General features: G+C 41.4%; 2 protein-coding genes across 2 annotated transcripts; both read left to right on the top strand.

Moving 5' to 3' along the window:
* Positions 1–9,537: 9,537 nt before the first annotated feature.
* On the top strand, positions 9,538–10,088 carry LOC106442613. Its single transcript, XM_048759672.1, has 2 exons — positions 9,538–9,723; positions 9,813–10,088. Exons 1-2 carry the CDS (start codon positions 9,538–9,540, stop codon positions 10,086–10,088), a joined length of 462 nt encoding a protein of 153 aa, XP_048615629.1.
* Positions 10,089–14,839: 4,751 nt separating this feature from the next.
* Positions 14,840–15,298, top strand: LOC125588359. Its single transcript, XM_048759671.1, has one exon. The coding sequence runs from the start codon at positions 14,840–14,842 to the stop codon at positions 15,296–15,298; it is 459 nt and encodes a 152-aa protein (XP_048615628.1).
* Positions 15,299–19,560: the final 4,262 nt, after the last annotated feature.

Raw genomic sequence — 19,560 nt, 5'->3', positions numbered from 1 at the left:
AGTTTCGATAGCTGAAAGTCTATCAGAGATCCATGTGCTCCTCAGTTGTATCGGTGGGAATGTGTGATTTGCAGTTATCCTGACTCCGAGCCATCGCTGATCATATCCATGTATGTTCTTTATTCTTCATCACAAGGTTCTCTAATATGGCTTTAAAAAAAAATTTGTAACTATTATGGGTACTTTCTTTTTGTTTTTTTTCTCAAACAATAGGAACTTGAATGCAAGCGGATTGACCGGTACCATAACATCTGACATATCCAAGCTAACACAGTTGAAAGAGCTGTACGCATTTGAATAGTAACACCAAGAAACTTAGTATTACATATGCATGATTTTTTTTGTGGGAAAAGGGAATAAGTCTGATTTTTCTCTATTTAATGGACAGAGATTTATCAAGTAATGATTTATCTGGAGAAATTCCAGCTTTTTTTGCTGACATGAAGTTGTTGAAACTCATGTAAGCTTCTTTTCACAACCTTTTCTCATTTGCTCGCTGCTCTTTCTGTTCTGTTCTGAAACATTCAGCGTTTTTCTTCTCATTCAAAGAAACTTAAGCGGAAATCCGAAGCTTAATCTCACAGTTCCAGAATCCCTTCAGGAAAGGGTAAACAGCAAATATTTAACACTAATGTATATGTATTGCCACACTAAATCTATCATAACTTTTTAATGGTTACAGTCTGGGCGATCCCCTAAATCCCAAGACTCTTGGAGGAAAAAAGTAAAAAGGTTCCAGTGCTTGCTATCGCAGTGCCAGTGGTTGGGGTGTTCGCTCTGGTAGTTATCTTGGCCATCTTTTTCATCGTTAGAAAGAAAAGACCAAGAAGCAATGCAGGCATGTTTTAATCACCAGGCCAAGTTATTGAGATTAAAGAAATGATATCATATATTTGTAAGCTTTTGCAGCTCCAAGACCTCCATCAGTCACTACAAGTTTAGTTAAAAGTGAGACAAGACCATCCAATCCATCAATCATAACAAAGGACCGCAGGATCACTTTGTAAAGAACATGTTTTTTTTTTGTAGGTACAACAAGAAGTTGTATCAAGAACATGTTTGTTGATTAATTCAACAAACACATTTCTTTTGTGTTTTTGGTAGGTGCAACAAGAAGTTTCACCAACTCCCCATAATCTCCTATAAATAACCACACAAGGAGAAGAAGAAATCCATCCCAAAACAAAGAGAAAACAAGAGAAGAAGAGAGTGAGCAAGAAAAAAAAAAAAAAAAAAAAAAAAAAAAAAAAAAAATCTTTCTTGTGAGAAAATCTTTCTCTATAAGAAATTAAGTGTAATTTTTTTAGTGTATTTGGGGTCGGGTGTGAGTTGAGAGCTTGTAAAAATTTCCCGGGTTGATAATAAAAGATCTGTAGCAGGTCCGAAGACGTAGGCAAAAGTTGGCCGAACTCCGTTAACAATTTTGTGTGTGTTTTCCCGCTCCCATAAATTCCGCAAATTCTGGTTTTCCGCAAAATTTGACCGCATATTTCCTAACAACTGGTATCAGAGCCTGAGTTACGGTGATCGGTCAATTTTTTTGTGGGGTTACTATTCACGTGAACAGTACTTCGTGAATAGTGAATTTTGTCAGTAACATCGGTTTGTCGACGAAGGTGTTCTAATACACGGTGGTTCCAGAAACGATGGGAGGCGAAGACGGTTTGGCGCATAGTATCGGGAAATTTGACGGTACAGATTATGCATTTTGGAGAATGCAAATTGAAGATTATCTGTACGGAAAGAAGCTTCATCAACCGCTGAGCAAGAAGCCTGAGAAGATGGATCAGGATGAGTGGGAGCTCCTTGACAGACAAGTTCTGGGTGTTATAAGGTTAACACTGTCGAAAAACGTTGCTCACAACGTTGCGAAGGAGAAGACCACGGAAGGGCTCATGAAAGTTCTCTCTGATATGTATGAGAAACCTTCGGCAAACAATAAGGTATTTCTCATGAAGAAACTCTTTCATTTGAAGATGGAAGAAGGTGGCCTGGTTGCCGCACATGTGAACGAGTTCAACACGATTGTCAACCAACTGTCATCGGTTGAAATCGAGTTTGATGATGAAGTGCGAGCACTGATTTTGTTGGCATCTCTGCCAAATAGTTGGGAGCCGATGAGGGCAGCGGTTAGTAATTCTGTGGGTACTCAAAAGCTCAAATTCAATGATGTTAGAGATCGTATCCTTGGTGAGGAAGTTCGAAGGATAGACTCTGGGGAGGCATCAACGAGCTCTGCTTTCAACGTGGAAAACAGAGGGAGAAACCCAGATAGAAATAACCGGAGTAATGGCAGATCGAAGTCAAGGAATGGATGGGGCCAGTCCAAATTCAGACAGCCTGCAGAGTGCTGGAATTGTGGAAAGACAGGTCACATCAAGAAGAATTGCCGAGCACCACCGAAGAAGGAAGACAACACTAGAGGCGGAGCCAATGTAGTGACACGTGAAATCGCTGATGCATTGGTAGTGTCTGTTGATTCCCCGAGGAAAATTGAAGCTCGTGATGCAACTGCAAATACCACCAAAGCGTCAATCTCCTATGTCGATAGCCCAGTTGATTCATGGGTGCTTGACTCAGGAGCGTCGTTCCACACCACACCGCACCATAACATCATGGAAAATTATGTTGCGGGAAATTACGGAAAGGTATATCTTGCTGATGGATTACCTTTGGACATAGTTGGTATTGGAGATATCAACCTGAAGATGTCAGACGGACGTGTGTGGAAGATTACCAAGGTCAGACATGTGCCAAAGTTGATGCGAAATCTGATTTCAGTAGGTCAACTTGATGATATGGGGCACGATGTTAATTTTGGTGGTGGAGCCTGGAGAGTCAAGAAAGGTTCCATGGTGGTGGCTAGAGGTCATAAAAGAGGCACTCTTTATATGACGACGAGTTATCAAGACACTGTTGCTGTTGTCGAGAATGCCAAACAGACCAAGTTGTGGCATTGTAGGTTGGGACACATGAGTGAGAAAGGGATGAAACTCATGGTGGAAAATGGCGCTCTTTCGGATCTGAAGACGGTGGATCATCAGATGTGTGAAAGCTGCATCCTTGGGAAACAGAAACGAGTTAGTTTCTCTAAAGGAGGAAGAGAGCCAAAATCTGAGAAGTTAGAGCTGGTGCACACTGACGTGTGGGGACCCGCTCCTGTTGCATCGCTGGGAGGTTCGTACTACTATGTGACCTTTATTGATGACTCCACAAGAAAAGTGTGGGTTTACTTCATGAAGAACAAGCATGAAGTGTTTTCGGTTTTCAAAATTTGGAAAGCCATGGTTGAGATTGAGACGAATCTCAAGTTGAAGTGTCTAAGGTCTGATAATGGTGGTGAGTACATCAGCGGCGAGTTCAAGAGATATTGCGCTGATAATGGGATCAAGATGGAGAAGACTATTCCTGGAACGCCTCAACAGAATGGAATAGCGGAAAGGATGAACCGAACCTTGAATGAGCGTGCAAGGAGCATGAGATTGCACTGTGGATTACCAAAGACGTTTTGGGCAGATGCAATCAATACCGCAGCCTTCTTAATAAACAGAGGACCGTCTGTACCATTGGGATTTAAGATCCCTGAAGAAGTTTGGAGCGGAAAGAAAGTAAACCTTTCTTATCTAAAGGTGTTTGGTTGCTTAGCTTATGTTCACATTGACGATGCTGCAAGAAGTAAACTTGACTCGAAGTCTAAAAAGTGTTACTTCATCGGTTATGGTGACACGGAGTTTGGTTACCGGTTTTGGGATGACGAAAATCGGAAGATCATCCGCAGCAAAAATGTTGTGTTCAACGAAGAAGCGTTGTACAAGGATAAGCTAAGAGAAGGCTCGGAGAGGAAAGAGCCTGGAGCTGTTGACTTAGAAGATATCCTGACACCGGAGTTGCCACAGGATACCGCAACAGCAGAAGAAGAAATCTCTCAAGACGAGAGTGGTGAGGCTGAAGAAAGTGATGATTCTGAAGTGGTCCCATATACACCAGTCACGGAGTTACGACGGTCAAGCAGAATCATCAGAAAGCCAGTAAGATTCTCTCCATCGCTCAACTACATTCTGCTCACAGACAGAGGCGAGCCTGAATGTTATGAGGAAGCTATGCAAGTTGATGAGTCGATCAAGTGGGAGCTTGCAATGAACGACGAGATGGACTCGTTGTTATCCAATCACACGTGGGAGTTAGCAGATTTGCCTAAGGAGAAAAAGGCATTGCATAACAAGTGGGTCTACCGAATAAAAGAAGAACCTGATGGGAGTAAGCGCTATAAAGCGAGGCTTGTTGTGAAGGGATTCCAACAAAAAGAAGGCGTTGACTACACCGAAATCTTCTCTCCTGTAGTCAAGATGGTGACCATTAGAACGGTTCTTGGGCTGGTAGCACAAGAAGATCTGCATCTTCAACAGATGGATGTGAAGACGGCATTTCTTCACGGTGATTTGGATGAGGAAATTTATATGAAGCAACCCGAAGGCTTTGAGATCAAAGGGAAGGAAAGCCTTGTTTGCAAGCTGAAAAGGAGTTTGTACGGCTTAAAACAAGCTCCAAGACAGTGGTATAAACGGTTCGACAACTTTATTAAAGGCGTTGGTTTCTTGAGGTGTGAAGCTGACCACTGTTGTTACTTCAAGACGCTTGAAGAGTCCTACTTGATATTGCTCCTATATGTCGATGACATGCTGATAGTAGGAGCAGACTTGCACGAGATCAATAGCTTGAAGACGAAACTCTCAGAAGAGTTTGCGATGAAAGACCTTGGAGAAGCAAGACAGATTCTAGGGATGAGAATCAGTAGAAGCAAGGAAGGTCTTAAGTTATCACAAGAGGAGTATGTGAAGAAAGTCCTCAAGAGGTTTAACATGGATGACGCGAAGCCAGTTAGTACTCCCCTGGCAAGTCACTTTCGGTTATCCAGAGAACAGTCTCCAAAGACGGAAGACGAGATGGCATGTATGGATAAAGTTCCATATGCTTCTGCTATAGGAAGCTTGATGTACGCGATGATATGTACAAGGCCAGACATTGCACATGCAGTGGGAGTCGTTAGCAGATTTATGAGCAATCCAGGAAAGGAACATTGGGAAGCCGTTAAGTGGATTTTCAGATATCTAAAAGGAAATCCAAGTTTATCGCTATGTTTCACGAAGTCTAAGACGGGATTGCAGGGATATGTTGATGCTGACAATGGAGGTGACATTGACAGCACGAAGAGCACAACCGGGTATGTCTACACCTTTGGTGGTACTGCAATTTGTTGGGTTTCGAAGTTGCAGAAAATTGTATCTCTATCAAGCTGTGAAGCTGAGTATGTTGCTGTAACGGAGGCAACAAAAGAGATGATATGGCTACAGTCTTTTCTAGAAGAGCTAGGCCATGACCAAGGGAAAGGTGTGTTGTACTGTGACAGTAAAAGTGCTATCGATTTGGCAAAGAATCCGGTTTACCATGCTCGGACGAAGCACATACATCGTCGATATCATTTCATCAGATCAGCGTTAGAAGATGAAATGTTGGTGCTTGAGAAGATCCCAGGAAGCAAGAATCCGGCAGACATGTTGACGAAGGTCGTGCCGTATGACAAGCTGAGGTTGTGTGCAACCTCAGTTGGCTTGTTGGAGTAACAAGCTGGGAAGACCTGCTACATTGATCAAGGTGTGAAGACAGATTAAAATCAGTCTTCAAGTGGGAGATTGTAAAGAACATGTTTTTTTTTGGTAGGTACAACAAGAAGTTGTATCAAGAACATGTTTGTTGATTAATTCAACAACACATTTCTTTTGTGTTTTTGGTAGGTGCAACAAGAAGTTTCACCAACTCCCCATAATCTCCTATAAATAACCACACAAGGAGAAGAAGAAATCCATCCCAAAACAAAGAGAAAACAAGAGAAGAAGAGAGTGAAAAAAAAAAAAAAAAAAAAAAAAAAAAAAAAAAAATCTTTCTTGTGAGAAAATCTTTCTCTATAAGAAATTAAGTGTAATTTCTTGAGTGTATTTGGGGTCGGGTGTGAGTTGAGAGCTTGTAAAAATTTCCCGGGTTGATAATAAAAGATCTGTAGCAGGTCCGGAGACGTAGGCAAAAGTTGGCCGAACTCCGTTAACAATTTTGTGTGTGTTTTCCCGCTCCCATAAATTCCGCAAATTCTGGTTTTCCGCAAAATTTGACCGCATATTTCCTAACACACTTATCCCGAGGTACTGAGGATGACTAATAACTTCCAGAGGGTTCTTGGCAAAGGAGGCTTTGGAACAGTGTATCATGGAAACTTGGATGATGCCCAAGTAGCTGTGAAAATGCTCTCTCATTCATCAGCTCAAGGCTATAAAGAATTCAAGGCAGAGGTATGCTAAAAAATATGTCCTTACGGTTAATCCTTGTTTTTAAGTAATGATAAGTTTCTCTAATAATCATCAAAATCTAACTTTATAAATCTTATCAGGTGGAGCTTCTCTTAAGAGTTCACCATAGACATTTGGTGGGACTTGTGGGGTATTGTGATGATGGAGATAACTTGGCTCTGATCTATGAATACATGGCAAACGGAGACCTGAGGGAGAATATGTCAGGTAAACGTTTTGGCTAAAGAGACTATAATTTAGTCGAAAACGCTACAGTTCAAAACATTCAAAGCCCGTTACAGGAAAACGCGGAGGCAATGTACTAACCTGGGAAAACAGAATGCAAATAGCTGTAGAGGCAGCACAAGGTGAATAAAACTATGAATTATTCTCTCTATCTTTGTCTGATTCATGACAAGAAAATGTTGCCTATTCTGGTTATGAGGTCTGAAAGCAAAGACTGGCATAAGCAATAACCATTTGTAACAGGATTGGAGTATCTGCACAATGGATGTAGGCCTCCTATGGTTCATAGAGATGTGAAAACGACCAACATTTTATTGAATGACCGGTCTGGAGCAAAACTAGCTGACTTTGGGCTGTCAAGATCTTTTTCAATCGATGGTGAATGTCATGTCTCGACAGTGGTTGCGGGCACACCTGGTTACCTAGACCCCGAGTGAGTTGATTGAATGAGTAATCAAGAGTCTGCCTTTCTCAAATGAACAATGAAGAATGTTTGTGAAACCTTTCTATATATACTATCTCAGGTACTACAGAACAAATTGGCTAAGCGAGAAGAGTGATGTCTACAGCTTCAGAGTAGTTCTATTAGAGATAGTAACAAACCAGCCGGTGATTGATAAAACCCGAGAAAGACCTCATATCAATGAATGGGTTGGGTTCATGCTCACCAAAGGAGACATAAGGAGCATTGTTGATAAGCTGGCTCTAGGTTGTGTGCAGGGGCGAAGTGATACGCCCTAAGAACGGAACACTCAGCCGGTACGGTTTTGATAAGAACTCTGAAGGGAGAACGGATGGATCGTTGGGTCTCACGAAGGGTGCGGAACGGCCTTCGATATTCCCCTGTCTAATTGTCGTCTGATATGACTCACAGGTCCGAGAAGGAGACGTTTTTCAATCTGTTGTCGGATGTGACTCACCGGTCCAACGAGAAAGAGCGAATTGTTTGGAGCTAACCACACCAAGCAATCAAGACAAGTTCTTGAAGAAGAACAAAGAGAGTAAAAAACTCAAGTTTTATAAAAGGAAAATCGATCCAAAATCTGAAGTTGAGTTACATACTTATAGAATTCTTAGTCAAAGAGAATTGATGAGAAATGTGTAAAAACAATGCATAGAAAACATAAGCTTGACCAGATCTAGTCAAACACGGAAAAGAACAAGAAGACTGGTCAATGGTCTCTTTGCCTACTTCTGTCCAGATTCAATGTATTCGGCGGCACAACCCGCGGTAAGGGCCAGTACATGAGCCGGACAGTCCGTTCGTCCTGAATGGAGTTTCTCACGAACTGAACTGGACCAAATGTGACCGAGATCATCTGAGAGCTTCAGTATCGTTGCCTTAGAGAATTCCTGATGACCAAACTCGAAGATTGGATCAAAGTAGTCGGTCAGTCCATCAGTACGTCCATCAGTACATGCGGTACGGCCCAGCCTAACGAGAAATGAGAAACTACGGTCTGAATCGGAATCGGTGCGTTCGAAGTTGATTCTGGCTCGATCATCAGTCCTAGCTTGACGAATTGGTCGGGAAGGACGGGCTTCAGTACGGTCAGTTCGGACCGCGGGACGTGGATCCAGCCTAAGCTTTTTGCCGGACATACGCAGATTGATCCGGTACACTGCTCGGTCAGTCAGTCTGGTACGAACGGATGGATGAACCTCAGTCGAAATAATCTGATCGTCCTGATCATCATCCAATGCCGATTCCATGTGCTGATCCATAGACTGGGGCGCATCACGAAGCTAGGTGGAAGAGTAAGGGTGCACGTGCGCCCCCTATTATTTTTATTTTGCAAAACTTTACATTGGACATTAAGGTTCATATAGCCTATTTGGTTAAAGTGCACCCTCATCTTCCAAAGAACCTGAGTTTGATACCCTTGTACATCACTATATTTATTAGTTATTTTAACTTGTATTATTGTATGCACCCATGGAAAAAAAAGTCTGGCTTCTCCTCTGGTTGTGTGAACCCGTCTTCAAACCAGAGACCAACAATGGTACAGGTTGTGATGGAGCTGAACGAGTGTGTCGCCTTGGAAATTGCAAGGAGACAGGGTAGCCAAGAGATGTACTCAATGGGTTCAGTTGTGACATTAGTCTCACTTCTGCTTCAGAGTTTGCCCCGGGAGCCAGATAACTTGAAAATATGTCCCATTCGATTCTATGCCAAAACACTATTTTGTTTGTTTTTTGGCATTTATCTTTCCTTCTGAAGTTTCCAGTTCAGTGTTCTTGGAAAGAATCCAATTGTTATTTTGTTCTTTTGTGTTGAATTAATAAGATTCCTACGAAAGTTCCCTTGTGATAAACTATATTGTTAGAACATGAAATACACAATCTTCTGTGTTATGGAAGAAACATGAAATACACAATTTTTGTTTTGTTTTCACTTTTCATTAAATAATGTTTCTCAAAAATGTATAAGAAGCATATATTCAAAAACCTAACCATGGTTTTTCTCTTAGGTCTGATTCCGTAGACAGGATTGACTAACTGGTTTTGAGCTCCCCACGGTTTCACTCTACCTGGTTTGTTTCCTTTTTCGGTTACAGAGGTTGACCTGCAGACTCTGACTTTGCTCATCTACCTGGTTTTACCTCCTCTTTTGGCAAATTTTCAAATCGGGAAAACCACATCTATTTTCCTCCGCCTCTCTGGTTAAACCCTCGCCGGGTTCAGCCCACGACAACGTCGGAGGGTCCGCCGCTGCTGCCTGAAGACCACATCATGAAGGCTAATCTCACGCTCGCTGGTGAAAACAGAGCTTGCTCAGTTCTTACTTACGGAACTTGAACAGCTTCAACTCTCACACTCGACCTGTGGGGATTAGAGTTTCAGGAGTACTAGCTTATTCTAGTTCTTGCCCACCTTGGGACCGTTTTACTTGCGTTACCCCCTAATCCGTCATCTTCATCATCAAGTCTCGGAGCTCTCAACCCCTGATTCAATGGCTAGCCGATTCTCCACTGCTGAGAAAGGTAAATGGACCGCTGCTCCATCTGTTCCATCTGCTCCAGTGCGTAGAGCCCCCATTCCTATCCCTGCGACCAATAACTCTGTTCTCATCGAACAAAACAAGTTATCTCTCATTGGCAGGGTTACTAACCCGGCGGCCCAAAACACTCACGCACTGGTAGATTTCTTTCTACATCACTGGCACGTCTCCGGTTCAATGATAAATAACGTAAAATCCACTCCAATCTGGGTCCACACCTGTTTCAGTTTACCTTTGAGTCGGAAAAGGACCTTCAGAGCATTCTTCTCAAAGCTCCTTACCACTTTAAGAGATGGATGATTATGCTTCAACGTTGGGAACCTGTAGTTTCGGACAGCTTCCCCTCTATCATCTCGTTTTGGATCAGAATCCACGGTATCCCGCTCCACTACTGGACGGAAGAAGCGCTAGAAGCCATTGGCTCTGAACTGGGCCGCGTTGAGTCAAAAGATGTTCACAATGGAAGAGTTCGAATCACCATCAACGGACTCCTTCCTCTTTAGAGACACCTTGAGATAAGCTTGCCATCAGGCGAAATCAAAGAGGTGGAATTAGAATATGAAAAACTTGAGAAACACTGCTTCTCCTGCCAATCACTCTCTCATGACCAAGACCACTGTCCCACTAGGACCTCTTCTTCTCAAGCCCCTAGGAGTATCAACCAAGAAAGGACCCTAGACAGGCCTGCCGAAAGAAGGAGAGGAGCAGATTGATCAGTGAGGTCTGAGGCTAGACCCGAAAGAGCTGACAAACATGATGCGCTCCCAGGCCCGCGTCACCCTTACCATGTAAATGATGATCGGCGTATCAGACATTTCAAACCCTCAGTTGATCGGGACTTCAGAAATGATCGCAGAGCCGTCTATGCGGATTATCGTCGACGCCCCCCTGTGTCTCCTCCGCGCATAACGGAGACTGCTAATCGTGAGGTTTGGGTGCCACACAAGGATCATTCCTCGGACTCTGCAGCTGCCTCTGATCCCCGGGGATCGGGAAGACTATCTGTTAGAACAGCCCGACAACACTCTGCCTCTCACACATCTCACACCCCGCCTCCCCGTCACCAAAGAGAGCCAATACGAACTCCCCCAGGTACTGGCTCAGCGCGTACTAACTCTAAGGATCGACGACCTGCTCTAGAGAGAATCTCTCCTGTAGTAAGTGTCAATGTATCCTCTGAAAGACGTCCTGCAATGGAGGGTATTTCTTTGCCCCCTAATAGGGAACCCTTGCCTCTTTATGAGGATGTTGCCACAAACCCTGCTCCCCCCCCCCCCCCCCCATGAAGTGGAAGGGCATTATTTTGATGAAATGCAGGGTGACAGGCCGTTTAATGATAAGATGGGAGCCTCGGATTCAAAGCTCTCCCACACGGAATTGTCCCCTATCTGTTCCCTTAGTGAAGACAGACTTCACGTCTCCATGCGCCTAGGACCTGTTCCTGCTGAACCAGAGGCTACTATCACTCTCCCTATGGGCCCTCCTCCTAAACGATCTGGCAGAATCGCAGCTAAAGTCCTGGGAAAGCGAAAACCCCCTACTCAAACACCAAAGAAACGAGTCGACACCAGCCCCGTCCAGGGAACAAGCATTAAGAGACGAAGGATCACAAAAATTCAGGGCTCGCCCAAAAGAAAGCTAGTTCTATCTACTGATGGCTCAAAGGCTGGTGCGTCGACTTCACGAGTGGCTCCACCTACAAAGGAGTTTCCGGCGAGCAATAAGAAGGTGGCGGATTTTCGGCCACCGCAAAATCCGCTTCCTTAGCGTGTTTGAGCTGGAATTGTCAAGGGATTGGAAGCACCCTAACAGTCCAGCGTCTCAAGGAGATACGGTCTCGTATTTCTCCTGATATTTTGTTTCTAATGGAGACTAAAAATAGCGATGAAAAAGTTCTCCGTCACTTCCAGAACTCTTCTTATAAACAACATTTCTCTGTACCTCCTACTGGTTTGAGCGGAGGACTTATGTTGTCCTGGAAAGATGATATCAAAATAGATGTTTTATACTCCTCTTGCAATATCATTGACACCTTCATTTGCACTAAAAAGACTTCGTTCTTCGCATCATTTATTTACGGTACACCGAAGCGAGAAGACCGTTCTGAATTTTAGAGTAAAATCGAGGAGTTGGGCAAGTCCCGTGATGATGCCTGGTTCCTAACCGGTGACTTTAATGATTTGCTAGACAACTCCGAAAAAGTGGGAGGTCCACCGCGGTGGGAAGGATCGTTTGTGGCGTTTCGCAGCTTCGTTTCCCAATCGGGTCTGTGGGATCTCCCACATGCCGGAAATCATCTCTCCTGGAGGGGAATGCGACACGATCACTTTGTACAATCTCGATTGGACCGAGCTATGAGCAACTGCTCTTGGTCAGAACGCTTCCCTGCTGGGCGGAGCATCTACCTTCGCTTCGAAGGATCCGACCACCGGCCACTGCTCACCCTATTTGATCAGACAAATACATCGAAGAAGGGAACCTTTCGCTTTGATAGGCGATTGAGAAAAAACCCTGCTATTCACCAGTTGGTCCAAGAGCACTGGCCTCAGCCCGAAAATGAAAGAGAAGCGGTTCTATTTAAAATCGACAGGATTAGAAGGAAAATTATCCAATGGTCAAAAGAACAAAACCTCAAAAGCTGTGAGGCGATCAAAGAAGCGCAACAAACACTAGAATCCGCCCTCTCTGCTCCCGTTCCTGACGTTAATCTAATTACCTCTACCACGGCAAAGCTTGAAAAGGCCTACCAAGAGGAAGAGGAGTACTGGAAACAAAGGAGCCGCATATTATGGCTACAGTGTGGCGATCGCAACTCGGGCTTCTTTCATGCCATCACCCGAGGCAGGCGTCAGGTTAACTCCTTCTCGATATTAGAAGATGATGATGGCAAAATATCGGATACTGAGGAAGGAATCGTGGCCACCATCTCCCACTACTTTCAGAATATCTTTACCTCATCTGATTCCGACTGTATAGAGACAGTTAACGAGGCTCTCTCTTCGTGTATCTCGCATGACGACAATGTTCTTCTGACGGCCATCCCGGATAGGACCGAGGTTTTCAATGCAGTCCATGCGATTCCTGCTGATAAAGCACCTGGTCCGGATGGTTTTTCCGCAGGTTTCTACCATTCCTTTTGGAGTACTATTGGTGAGGATGTATACCGCGATGTTCTGGAGTTTTTTGAAACAGGCTATCTCCATCCCCGCCAAAATGAAACGCACGTCCGCTTAGTTTCAAAGATCTCATGCCCAAGGAAGGTCTCTGCTCTACCCACTACAAAATCATAGCTAAGATCCTCACCAAACGCTTACAACCTCTGCTGCCGCGGATTATATCCCCACATCAGTTGGCTTTCGTTCCCAAACGGGCCATTGGAGACAATGTTCTCATCACCCACGAGATTTTACACTACTTACGTACCTCTAAGGCCAAAATCAGATGCTCCATGGTCGTTAAGACGGACATGAGCAAGGCTTATGATAGGATCGAGTGGACTTTCTTGGAAGCAGTTTTACGGAGATTAGGCTTCCACGAGCGTTGGATCTCCTGGATCATGGTCTGTGTGACCTCGGTGTCATATTCTTTCCTTGTTAATGGAGCTCTGCAGGGTAAGGTTAAGCCGTCGCGCGGGATCCGACAAGGCGACCCGCTGTCTCCATACCTGTTTATTCTATGTACGGAGGTACTTTCGGGTCTGTGTAGCAAGGCTCAAGCGTCAGGCTCTCTCCCCGGAATCAAAGTGGCTCGGAACAGTCCTCCTATCAATCACCTCCTTTTTGCGGACGACACTATGTTCTTCACGAGATCAGATCAAGCGAGCAGCTCCGCTCTCACTGCCCTATTGGCAAAATACGAGCGAGCTTCGGGGCAGTGAATTAGTCCCGGTAAATCAGCCATTACCTTCTCTTCTAAGACCCCTCAACTTGCCAAAAATAGAGTTAAACTTTCTCTGGCCATTGATAAAGAGGGAGGTATTGGGAAATATCTTGGACTCCCCGAGCACTTCGGTAGACGGAAACGGGATATTTTCAACATCATCATCGACCGCATACGCCAAAGGGTGTTGAGCTGGTCTTCGAGATTCCTATCAGGGGGTGGGAAACAAGTTCTTCTCAAGTCTGTTCTCACTGCTATCCCCGCCTATGCCATGTCTTGCTTCATGCTACCCACCTCTTTATGCAAACAGATTCAATCTATTCTCACAAGGTTTTGGTGGGATTTGAAGCCTAATGTTAGGAGGATGTGTTGGGTGGCTTGGTCAAAGCTTACTTTACCAAAGAATCTTGGAGGTCTGGGTTCCCGGGACATCGGATGTTTTAACCAAGCCCTCTTGGCCAAGATAGCATGGCGCCTGATAAAAGAACCGCATTCTCTTTTGGGCCAAATTTTATTAAGGAAATACTGCATCAATGCGCCTTTCCTCGACTGCCATTGTCCTTCCTCTGCGTCTCATGGATGGAGGGGGATTATTTGGGGTCGTGATCTGCTGAAACGAGGCTTGGGATGGAGTGTAGGCAATGGAGCTCAGATAGAGGTTTGGTCCGATCCTTGGATTTCCCTGTCGGAGCCAATTACACCTATTGGACCTCCTCCTTCTCTCGAGAGTAAAAGACTTATGGTCTCTGATCTTATCCTCCCGGACTCAAACGAATGGAGGTTATCAGACATCATTTGCCTCTGTATGCGGATAGTATTCTCCAACTGATCCCTATCTCCTTCAACAAACAAGATGAACTAGTCTGGCTCCCGGAAGCCTCGGGAGAGTACACTGCCAAATCCGGGTATGCCATTGCTAGGAAGTCACAACAGAACATGATGGATCCCACCTTCCCTTGGAGGAAATGCATCTGGAACTTACACACTCCACCGAAGATCCAATCATTTCTATGGCGCGCAATCAATGGAGCCTTACCAGTGGGACATACCCTGCGTATTAGAGGACTTCATGCTGAAGCAAAATGCAAGAGATGCGGCGAAATTGAAACACCGGTTCATCTATTTCTCAAGTGCCCTTTTGCTGCCCGAGTCTGGGAAACGGTCCCTGCCATGCACAAGCCTTCGGTAGACACGGACTTTACAATGAGAGAACTGCTCATCAACAACTCCCGGATGATCAATTTGCCACCTACCGGACTTGGCCGTGCTCCTATTTTTCCTTGGCTTTATTGGCATCTATGGAAAAATTGGAACAGTATTGCTTTCAAAGATAAGTCTTGTACCGAACAGGAACTGGTTCTTAAAGCCCTGAAAGATGCGCGCAATTGGGAGGAGGCTACTCAGACGGAAAAGCGCACCTGCCCTCCCCGCGCATGTCCTTCTCATTCCCCCCCCGCTAACTGGCCTTAGATGCTATACGGATGGAGCATGGGACCCTGTCTCTGGTCACAGTGGACAAGGCTGGGCTTTTATTGATTCCACCGGTGCTACTATCAGGCACCAATCTTGTAACCGCCTTCACGTGGCTGCGCCTATTGTGGCGGAAGCACTAGCGGTAAAGGCTGCTCTCATTGATGCAGTCTCTAATGATTTCTCTCAGATTAACATCTTATCTGATTCGAAGTCTCTTGTCAACCTCCTCAACTCCTCTGCCTCGACAGCCCTACTTCAGAGTGTCTTGTTTGATATTAGAGTATTGAGTTGTAGGCTTGATTCTATCACCTTTTCTTTTGTTCCCCGATTGGGAAACGTTGTTGCTGATTCCTTGCTTTGAAGTCACCACTGATTAGTTCAAGATATTTATATATGGGATTTTAATGAAACGAACCCTTAACTCTCGGCCCATCCATTTTTTAACCCTTAAGTATTTTGATAATGAAATAACTCCTTAACTTAAGTCTGTTAGTATAGTTAGGCTTGACTGTTAAGAACGTTTAATCCCTGAAGCTTCCGTTAAAAACATAAGAAAGTGTTGTTGTTTTTTTTGTGACAAAGCATGTTGTCAAAATTCTATATGTGAAAAAACAAGACGATTTCAGAAACCAATTGGAATTGTGCGACAATCATCATCATCATGAACAAGCATTATAATTGTTGTTAATTGGTTCCTACGAACAAAACTTTGAAATTTTAAAAGTGAATAACAGTTCAGAATCTGAATACACTGAAAATGAGTTTTAAAACTAAATAATTTTGATTTAAAAAAACATCTTGAACCATTATCTTTATCTCGCCAACAATATATCAGACTAACATGATTTCATTAAAAACAATTTACACAGATAATCTTGATATTAGAAAAAACAATATTATTTCTATTAACACATAATTTTAAACCATACAAAAATGCAAAGTAATAAAAGTTTTTTATATATCTATCTATTTTCTTAGATAATTACATTAAATAATTAAGCAACATAAACTGATATATGTTAAATTGACTAAAAATAGTTTATAATTAGTATTATTGAAATGTTTTATTTATTTTTCATATATTTAGTTGACTATAATATCTTTCGATTACAGAAAAAATATCGATAAATTATATTTTAGTTATATAATATTATTTTCAAATACAATCACAATTTTTTTTACTGCTTATTTTTAAGAGATAAAAAAAACTAAAAGTAAATTTTAAAAATAAAGATCGTTTGATCAAATAGTTACAAAATAGTTTAAAGAGGTAGATATATTATCTTTTATCATTATTAAAGTTATCTATTTTCTTAATATTAAATTTTCTTTAGATTTTATGTTTTTATGTTTGTTGAACTTAATAGAACCATAATCAAAATACCAAAGCAAATCTGAATTCATTTTTAAGATTATTTAAAATAAATTTCAGTTTCCATTCAATAAATCAAAGACATAAAGTTATTTAGAATTTAAAAAATATTTAAATTATTGTAAATATTGATATGTATTCATGAGCTTCCAAAAATGTATCAGGTATTTATGTATGTAACTTCCTACTGATCATCGTTTTATTTTCTAATATTTTTAAAAAAAACATCAACGTATAATTTGATAAATATCATGAAAATACATACACATTTAAACGATAAATAAAATTGAGTTGATTTGACTTGACTTAATAATAATAAAAAAAAATATACTTCATTTTGAATTTGAAAGAATATATATATCTCAATATACACACAACATGACTGACTCGACTGATCCAACTTAAATCTAAAATTATAAATTTAACTACGATAAGAATATATAATTTTATAAGAATAATAATTTATTTTGTAAATATAAATCATAGGACAGCTCAAAACATATGAAAAATAAAAATAAAATATTAACCAATTGTTACAATTTATTTCTTTTGTAAGATTTATATATATGCATGAGATTTCAGTATATTATCGTTGTTTTAATTTATGTAATTTGTAATCCGACACTTTAGTTTATTTTTTATTTCATTCTAAGCACAATATATCTTAAGTTATACATAATTTTTATAAAATATATTTACATATCTAAGACAACAACCACCTAAATACAAATTAGAAATTAATTAAAATTTTAATATATAAAATAAAAAATATTACAGTTGAATTCAGAGATGCAATCTAATTTACTCAAATGATAACTAAATCTACTGTTAAAACAACAAAACTGATTAGATATAACATATATAAAATCATATGTATAATTAAAGTAGTATAGTATTATTAATATAAATGATGCATACAAATTAAAAATTGATTTAAAATTAAAAGTAAATAGCAACCAAGTATTATAGTATATTTACTTTAGAAATATATACCCGTGCATGAGCAAGAGAAAATCACCTAGTCATTAATTATATTACCATAATAATAGTGCAGATTTTTATTTATTAGTTCATCAACATTTTTTTTTGACAGTTCATAAACATTAAATTTTGCCAATTATAAAATCAAAAATGTAAAATAACTGGGTTTTGCATATGGTTAAATGTTCGGTTTATTTATTTTACTAAAATATTTTTTTTAAGTTCAATCGGTGGAAAATTACGTAGCCAAAAACATGATTCAAATACATGTTTTTTAAATAAAATAATAACTTAAATCAAAATAATAAAAATATATTACATTTATTTCACTTATATTTTTTGCTCTATATAGTTATTTTACTAAATAAAAGATTCCTTTTATTTCACTTAATTTAGCCAAACACATAAAAATAATATTTTTCATTAGTTTATAAAATCAGTTAGGCATGAACATCGGCTATCCATTTAGGTACGAGTTGTTATTTTCGGGTATCGTTTTTTTTAAATGAAATTAGGCCCGCTTGAATATTTTAAATTTATGTGTGGGTTTTGAGTTGGGTCTTTCTGGGTCTAGATGAGTTTGGTTCTGATGTATATGAACCAAGTTCGGATATTTCTACCAAAAATAACCGTATTACTCAATTTGGTTCAAGTCTTTTGATTACAAATATTACAACGTATCTAAAATATATATAACACTAATTATGAAAAAATATTATCTATGTATAAAAATATAAGAACCAATACCCGCGCGGATGCGCGGATCAATCTCTAGTCTATACTATTAAAACAGAAAGTCATTTTTTGAAGTGTCCTTCTTTTTTAACAATATTTACAGATCTATGCCACTGATTATTTTAAACATATGTTTTTTTATTAAATACTATATTTGCCAAAAATGTTTTTAATTCAACAGGGCAAAATTACTCCCGGTGATGGCGATAGCAATTTCTTCGAAAACCAAAATTTCCATGATTATTTGCGATAGGTTTTTGGGATCTATGGATTTTTGTTTCGATTAATGGTATCTAACATGTATTTGGGTTTCATTCGATGGTTGCTGGCCAATTTTCATAACTTTTGGATCTTGGTTTCGAAATATGGTGATTCATCCGGGAAACGGGAGCCATTTTGTCGTTCCCGATCCTAGATAGGATCGTCCGGACAGACCTTGGTGCGAGGAGACGCACCAGTCAGGTCACATGACCTAAATACAAGTGTATCATGGTCCATTAGCATGGTTAAGGGCATCAGATAGCTGAGACTTAACCAAGACAAGGCGGAAACAAGTTCAAAGGGGCTGGTCGAGTGTTACGGTAGTTAGACGATGCAATGGTGAAGCTCAGTCAGCTCATGGAAGCTCGGAGGTAGCTCACCAAGTGTAAGTCAGCATAGATCATGGGAAAACTTAGTCTAGGTCTGGGATTAGACCAAGAGACTTAGAAGGATTGAATAAGATGAAGAGAGAAGGCTGGACGAAGTGTCTAGCAGCTAGGCGATGCAAGCAAGAAGCTCAACCAGCTAGACGAAGCTTGGTTGGAGCTCAAGTAGAGTGTGTCAGCTCCCTGAGCTGTATGGACTAGTTCACTCAGCTGGATTAGCTGAGGATCAGCTCAACTCAGCTGGACTGAGTGTTCAGGTCTCAGACCAGTGGCTCAGGTTTGGGCGGTTACCGAGCCGGTTGGTTGGCCAAAGATGGCTATGGACCGGTGGGCTCTTCTGGTCAGGCCATGGGCATGGGCAATCTGTGTGGGCTTCAGTTTGACATTTCTAGGAATGGATAAGCAGGCCCAGGACGTCTGGTAACTGCCTTAGGCGGATGGGTGTGATCTGGTCCATTGATTAAATCAATGGCCAGAATTCAAACCGAAGGGATGCAATGGTTAAGAAGTAACCACCCCTTCTTCTATAAAAGGAGGGCAAGTCTGTGGGTTTGCAGGCACGCCAGGTCTTCCCCCTACACCCTGAAACACAAACAAAAACAAAGAAAAAGAAAGAGATGGTCGGATTGCATGATCCAAGACCAAGAGTGGTTTGAAGGCCATAAAGAGGCAGTTTTGAGAGAGATCAAAGGGGAAATTATGAACGACCCTTTTATGGGTTTTGATTCGTGTTAATATCACCCAGAGAATCCTACAGGGCCTAAGAACACACGCAAATGGTCAGGGAAGAAGAGGGATGGCCGGATTCCACTTCCTATGGCCAAGATAGTCATAAGGGGAGATGTGTGTGGGAAGGCAGTTTCATGGGAGTTGGGAACGATCCTGGGA

This window comes from Brassica napus, chromosome C6 (genome assembly GCF_020379485.1).
Source record: "Brassica napus cultivar Da-Ae chromosome C6, Da-Ae, whole genome shotgun sequence".
NCBI lineage: Eukaryota > Viridiplantae > Streptophyta > Magnoliopsida > Brassicales > Brassicaceae > Brassica > Brassica napus.
This window is presented reverse-complemented; position numbering and strand designations above follow the sequence as displayed.